This window comes from Lotus japonicus, chromosome 6 (genome assembly GCF_012489685.1).
Source record: "Lotus japonicus ecotype B-129 chromosome 6, LjGifu_v1.2".
NCBI classification, from domain to species: Eukaryota; Viridiplantae; Streptophyta; class Magnoliopsida; order Fabales; family Fabaceae; genus Lotus; species Lotus japonicus.
Window position 1 is genome coordinate 43,343,773 of NC_080046.1, and position 7,523 is coordinate 43,351,295.

Consider the following 7,523-nt stretch of genomic DNA (forward strand, 5'->3'; position numbering starts at 1 on the left):
CCATTTATAAACAGTGCATTTTGTAATGTATTCAATACTATATCTTTCTTCACTGTCCAGCGCACAGTGCACAACTAAAAATTCTAATTTTATTTGAAATGGTGACAATGTCACGTCCAACTCTCCTCTACCACTCAATGCCCTCACCAGAGCTCTATTCTTTGGCGGTGACTAAAACCAAATAGTACACAATCATAATATAATAACCAAATAGTTTTCCAGCGAGAAATTAAAATGGAACAAACTAACCACATAGAGACTAATTTTGTCCTAAGAAAAACATTAAAACATTATACCATGAATCAGCAATGAGCTAGGCCCATCTTTCCTTCAAATCAACATTATATCATAATGAAACTAAGAAATTAATAAGATAATCCAAAACAAAAGAGCATTGGTTTATTCAACAAACCTTGTGTTAAAAAAAAAAACCGTTAAATCAACATTATATCATAATGAAACTAAAAAATTAATAAGATAATCTAAAACAAAAGAGCATTGGTTTATTCAACAAACCTTTAATAACAAGGACAACTTTACATTTAATTTGCTTCCCATTAGACATATATCTATGAACAATTGCCTGCAATCACAGTGGTCACCTTTGTGTCATTATAGCTAAATGTATGTTATATTTGGCACCATTGCCCATGAAATCTTCTTCAACCACTCGACATAACAGAAATTTTCCCAGCATTTTTTTTCTCCCTTCTTTTTCTTTAATTACCACATATGATTACATCTCATTTGCCATGATAATGATAGTAGTTAACAAATGCCAGAGCCAATTAAGATTTCTTTCTTCTTAACCAGCCCAAAGCATGACCCTTGATCATGAGAAATTCTCACATGAGCACAATGACTATAAACACAAATTACCATTAAAAGCATTTGAAAACATAAATTGCCAATTTTGGTCATTTAATCGAGTGTCTAATTTCATCCCAAGTGAGAGTGTTAAGTAAGTTAGCCCCTAAAAGAAAGAAATACTCACGTGATCTCCGATAGCGATCTTTATTTCTATCCAATGTCACGATGCGTTTTTCATTCTTGCAGCGACTAATTTATCCGACACTTAAAACTTTTATGGGACGAAATTGAACTTCACTCTTGTTAATAATAGTGATTGTGCTCAACCAAGAATTGGTCATAGATCAAACTCACTTTACTTGCAGCCACCAACACCAAACCCAAGCTTTCCACCACCAACATCATACACAACCTCAATGGTTTTCTGCTGCACATTCCCAAAGATGGTGACGTCACTGTCATCCCCATTTGGAGCAAACGCCAAACACACCTGCTTCAAACTCGCCACATACAGCGTCCCCGCCGCCGCGAGCTCCACCTTCACGTCGCCGCCAAACACGAAGTTCACCTTCGGAATCGACACCACCTCGTACCCGCTGAGGTCATAGCACGTGTCGAGGATCGACAGCGCGTCGGCCGCCGGGTACTTCGCCATGCCCTTCCGGAAAGCATCCCTGAGGACCGCATACGCCGTCGGCGGAAGCCGCGTGATGACGGTGCCGGAGTCGATGATGGCGCCGCCGGAGGAGAACGTGGAGGAGGAGATGGCGAGGTTTACGCCGGCGACGCTTATGCCGGTGATGTCAAGGCCGTAGAAGGAGGCGCCGCGGGAGATGGTGGAGAAGGGGGTGTACTTCACGTAGCGGGAGGCTACGGCGGCGGAACCGAAGGAGAGGTGGCCGACGGCGCTGGTGGTGGAGGGGAGGCAGTATGAGAATTTCTTTTGGTATTTTTGGGAGGTTTGTTGGACGAAGGAGATGGGGTGGCGGCCGAGGCCTAATAGGCCGGCGGCGCCGTTGAAGAGGCCCTGGTTGTTTTGGCCGCAGCCGAATAGGAAGTTGTCGACGACGTCGGTGGGCGTCACCGTCAGGCGCTCACGGCTGAAGAAGCCGACGGAGAAGGAGGAGTCGCCGTATTGGATGCCGTACACGCATGCCTTTGTGATTGTGGCACATGCCGGGTCATTTCCTGAATAAATTTAATTACAAGTTAAGAACATGAGAAAATTTAAAGGCAAACATCCATTGACTTAATGATAATTTCCATATTTTGATTTAAGTTGTTTAAATGAAATCCCAAATGAATGATGTTTGCCTTTAAAAAAAAATGATGTTTTTAACTAATGAAAAGGGAAAAATTGATGGGCTTTCATGAGAATTAAATGTATGAGTAGTTTTGATCATGACAATTCAAATTTAATTATGCATAGAATATAAAAGAGATAAAGTTTTTTATAAGGTGGAGAACCTTGTTGTGGTTCTTTTCTTTGGTCATAATCATATGGTATTGATAATTGACATCTGAAAATAGGAACATACGCGTAATGACCAAAGTCATTAAGCTAAGTTGTTGTTGGAAATAGTAATGACTTATTGATCATATAATCAAGTTGACTAATTAGCAAAGGAAAAAGTTTTTATTTTCTTAAGTGGGTCTACTAAAATATGATAAGAAATAAATACTTCGTTTACATTTTTGACACTTGTCTTTTAATTTAATTTCAAACTCCTTACTTTTTATCAACTTAAATAAAAACCCATTGGATTAATTTATTTCTAGCTGGTTGAAAAAGAAATTACTTTAAAGCTTGCTGAGAAAGTGCCATTGAATTAAAGAACTATGAAAAAAAAATAGTTACTAATAAGTACATTGGTGATCTAAATTTAAAGAGTCTTAATTTTAGGAAAATGTTAGTTGTATATACATATTTCCATGAAATCCAATCAACATATATATAGAACCACCACTAAACCATATGATTATTGGATGTATGTTGAAATGTGTATGTACACTTATAATCACTTTAATTTTACCTGTAGCAGAGGTGAGTTGAGTGCAGTCTGAAGAGGTACATGTGATATTGTAATATGAAGTAGATCTTTTAGGGTCAAAAATTGGATCTTGCTGCTTGTAGCAAGAACGAGCACAAGGTTGACACTGAGTCCAAGTGAGATCACTACCAGTGTCAAAGACCAGTGACAAGTCGCTTTTTGGTGTGCCAAGACCAACCACCACAAAGTAGTTCCCTGACCCAATTAGGCTACCAGACTTTACTGGTAGTGTAGCACCGCCAGATTGGCCAGAATATGATTCCTTCGCACTATTGTAATTCGTGGAGAGCTTGGAGTGAATGTAATTCACCCTTTTTTTATCTTGGCTCAGAATATCACTGTGTGTAGGAACATCTACTTTCACTTGGGAGCATGGTCCGTGTTTGTGTACCACTTCTAATGATGCTTTTCTTTTCGGACCTGAAGAATTAGATTCAGTGGTGTCAAATCATTTATGCTTCATCATGTTTGAAGTGAATAATAAGATTAACTTCAAGTTAATGTTGCATGTAAATTTGGAGAATGACATGTGTATTAAATTCAAAAGTAACTCATGAGTTAGATATATTATTCAAATAAAGGATATGTATATGTTGATTAAAAAAAAGTTATTTGTCCATTTACTATGACTAATTTTTTTGAAATTACTATGACTAATTAATAAGTGTGATTTTAGTTCTTAACAATTTTTTATTTTAGTAAATTCAGTTTTTTTTTCAAAAAAAAATTCAGTTTTTCAATTTTTCAAAATTATTACAAAATTTTCAATCCATTATTTTTACTTTTCCCAAAATCTCAAATATTCAGAAATTTTTTTCAGAAATTGAATAAGTTAAATCATTTTGAACATTTTTTTGGTGAATGGGAGAAAAAATCATTTTGAACATTTTTACTCAAAAGACAAAATATTTTATTTCCTTTGTACAAAAAAAAAACCAAAATATTAAATAGTTTACCGATAATAATAATAATAATAATAATCCTAAATTTTCATTTTTTTTACAACATTCTAGTAAATAATTTAAATTTTATTAAATTATATATTTTTTTCAAATTCTTTATATCTCCAATATATTTCTCAAAATATTTGAAAAATAAAAAATAAAAAAATTTAGATATACCTAAAAATTGGCACAACCCCCTCTCATTTTTGGGGGTTAATTCTAAAAGTAGAACTTGAAAACAATAGGAAACTATCAAATAATTAAAATTAGATAGTGTATAATTAAATCAATGAACCCGTATGGATATCTTAGACAAAATCTTATCATGAATTGGTTAACGAGCACTGTGTCAATTAGTGGGTGATGTTTATATCCCCCAAGAATTGTGTTCAATTATTAGTTAGGTACAAAAAAATAAAATATCATATGAAGACTCAAATATTATTTCTTTAATCAATCACGAGCACCGATATCTTGTGCACTATTATCAGACAGCTACATATTACCTAATTCTTTTTCAGGCTATACAATGTTCTCATATTTGGAGCTTGATCCCTCATATGATATACTACATTAACTTTTCTATGCGTACTCAATCTGTACTTTGTTATATATAGTATAGATTTTTAATTTAAATTAGATTCAAATAAGAGAAGTAATTGTATATAAGAAGCTAGTGGCCGGTTGTTGAATTATTTGGTGTTGGGACTTTAGGCTTTATAAATCATCTCTATTTTTTCTTCACTATATAGATTTATTTTTTATTATTCTCTATTATATTGGGTTGGAGTATCCTTTGTACTTCTTTTCAATATATATCATTACTTATAAAAAAAAAGACTCTTTTTTCTCAAGGATTTTTCCTAATAAGGTTTTAATGAGGCATTTTTATAAAGTCTTGTTTCAAAGGGGGTTGTGTTTATGTAAATTTGAGTTGTAATTTTCCATGTTGCTATTCTTCTTTTTCTTTGTATTGGGTTGAATTATCCATTGTGCTTCACTTCAATTTTTTTTTTTTGCTTATTAAAACAAATTATATATAAGAAGCAAAGATCAAACACCAATAAAATAGTTATATATCTCCACCATATTAAATAATTGACCAAACTTTTAGGTTTTATTTTGTATCTTTACGTCCATTGCACATGGACAAACTTGTCAAGTTAGGACACCACTTTTCATCTCAAGATTTTTTTGCTAAAATTTGTCAATTTCTTCAGCAGTTTTAAAACCTTAAAAGTTTGGAAGAAGAGATGTGAGGGTAACGTTTTACTTACAAGTGAAAAATTAGCCAATTGTTTTTAGGTTTTTAACTTGTAGTGGATTTTGGGTGCTTAGTAATTGTTTTTTGTTTTTGGAAAGACTACTAGCAGTAGTAGTAAAACAACGACAAAATGTCAATTAGTCGAACAGTATTGATTTCTAAAAAAAGATTAATTAAACGTACACAAATATTCAACGAGCTGAGTCTCTCATAGAGTCATAGTCACAGCAAAACTAGATAAGCAGTTTAACCATGATCACTGACCCGTGAGCCATGACATTTATGGTCATATAAGCCAAAGTTATTCACGGTCTAAGTGACCCCGTGACCAAAAAAATTATCCATGAGGAAGAAGAGAAGAACTTTGTTTTACATAACATTGTCAAATACATAATAAAATTGATTTGATCCGATTTTGATGTAAAAAAACACAAGAGCAAGGTTATTGTACAATTAAAATCCATCAATAAATGAAGACTTTTATTTTAGTGTACAACCTAAAAATGTTGATGCAACTAAATGAGGGATACCAGGGTAATTAATATTGGTCATTACAATTATAAACAATCAGAATTGGTTTGTTTAAATATATTTTTGACCATTCATTTACATGCTACGTAGAGCTAGGACTAATATAAAAAACAATTGAAATATATTGTTATCATTATTGTTATTATTAAATAATTATTTAAGAAATATGTGAGTGGTAGCCGGCATGGCCTGTCTTCCTTTATCCTTTTCCTATCTTTGATATGTGGTGGTGGGTTCCATGTGAATATTTTTCGTAGCAATCATATGAATCACTCGGGCAACACGCGGTAAATTAAAGCTTCGCGTAAACTATAAGCCACTCACTAATAGTACTAGTTTTTTTAGGTTATACTTGATTCTCCTCACAATCGTTAGTTATAAGATGTGATTATGTGAATAAGCATTTTTAACAAATATTTCTTCATATTTAAAAATCAAACTCTGGATTTGATACTTAAGAAATTTAATTATTTACCAATTGTACTAGAATTTGCTGGTAGGTTGTACTCAATTCTAATTGAGGGAAATGTGCAAAACCAAAAAACTTATTATTGATTGTCTTTGTTCAATGCTCATTTCCTATCTTTCTCAATCATGCAGGTATATGATTTTCATGAAGACATTAAAATTCAGAATAGCTATATATAGAGAATGTTTTATGTTCTAAATACCCCAAATGTAAATGTAAGAAGTTGTGTGCACTGTATATAAAGTAGCATGCATGTAAAATTACTCCTATGAAGCTTAATTTCATTAATTGGGAAGAGGGTAGAGAAATTGAGTTAATTACCTTCGGATGAAGAGCTGCAAGAAGATGATGGTAAGAGGGAGCTAAGGTGAACAAGATGCTCATGGTTTCTTTCTGTGTCCTCCCTTGTCGCTTGAATGGCAAAGCTCTTCTCTAAGGAAAAGAAGAAAAAGAGAAGAGCAAGAGAAGATAAGAGGAAATTAGAAGTCATTTGGAATGAGCCTCCTATGCCAATTTTCTGTTCTGACAATAGGCTATGCAACACACTTACTGGTGTCAGTGTGCTTGGGCTTTATAGGCCAATTCCCATTGATAGATTATCAATCCTTACACGCGTCACCCACTATATGACAAATAATCAATACTATTTCATTGAGCTTGGTTCTTCTGTCAACACAGCGCTACTATTGCTTAGCAAATTATACATAGACAAAAATTGACCAAGTTGAATAAAAAACAACCTACAACAGTAATTTTCTCATTTCATGATAAAACGAAGGCTTAATTCCACTTTGGGCCCCTGATGTTTCAGAAATGAGCTATCGGGGCCCCCCGTGTTTAAACGTAGCGGTCAGGCACCCCAACGTTTCAAAAACGTGCGATCCAGCCCCTTCTGTTAAGCTCCGTTAGTTGACCAAACGGAGACCCTTTCATTAATTGACGTGGATTTTCTCTCACTCTCTTCTCTCTCTCTCTCCCTCACGCGTTCACTCACTCATGCTCTCCCTCAACCTCTCGACTCTTTCTCTCTTCCTCTCCAAGACCCATTTTCTTCTTCTTCTGATTATTTTCCCTAAGGTTGCAGCACTACCAACACCTTCTTCTCCTCCTGATGACAACCACCACCGCCTGGTCACTCTCCTTCCAGAGGCTACACCATCACCACCGTTCCTGTCCTGATCTTTCTCTTCTTCTCCTTCCATGTGCAAACCACCCTGGCATCACCCAAGCTAGCCACCACCGCCAGCAGCCACGATGACGCCGCCACCTCCTTCAGTCCCGCGAGCATCATCATCACCAACATGATGAGAAACAACAGAGAAATAGAGGAGAAACCAAACCCTAATTTCACCCACCTTCAAATCCCGATCTCCAGCAAACCGCTTAGCTGTTGGAGAAACCACCACCACCACCGTACTCCTCTCACTGTCCGCAACAAAACCCCCCAAGAAATT

At 35.2% G+C, this 7,523-nt stretch overlaps 1 protein-coding gene across 1 annotated transcript; it reads right to left on the reverse strand.

Annotated features, from left to right (window-relative positions):
• Nucleotides 1–483: 483 nt before the first annotated feature.
• LOC130724692 (aspartyl protease family protein At5g10770-like) lies at nucleotides 484–6,623 on the reverse strand. Its single transcript, XM_057575976.1, has 3 exons — nucleotides 6,391–6,623; nucleotides 2,844–3,281; nucleotides 484–1,998 (listed from the first exon to the last, which is right to left on the reverse strand). Exons 1-3 carry the CDS (start codon nucleotides 6,557–6,559, stop codon nucleotides 1,166–1,168), a joined length of 1,440 nt encoding a protein of 479 aa, XP_057431959.1. The 5' UTR covers nucleotides 6,560–6,623; the 3' UTR covers nucleotides 484–1,165.
• Nucleotides 6,624–7,523: the final 900 nt, after the last annotated feature.

Coding starts and splice junctions, on each gene's coding strand:
- LOC130724692 (XM_057575976.1), bottom strand. CDS start 6,559: ATGACTTCTAATTTCCTCTTATCTTCTCTTGCTCTTCTCTTTTTCTTC. Junction 3,282..6,390: donor TTGCAGCTCTTCATCCGAAG/GTAATTAACTCA, acceptor CTAATTCTTCAG/GTCCGAAAAGAAAAGCATCA. Junction 1,999..2,843: donor TCAACTCACCTCTGCTACAG/GTAAAATTAAAG, acceptor AAATTTATTCAG/GAAATGACCCGGCATGTGCC.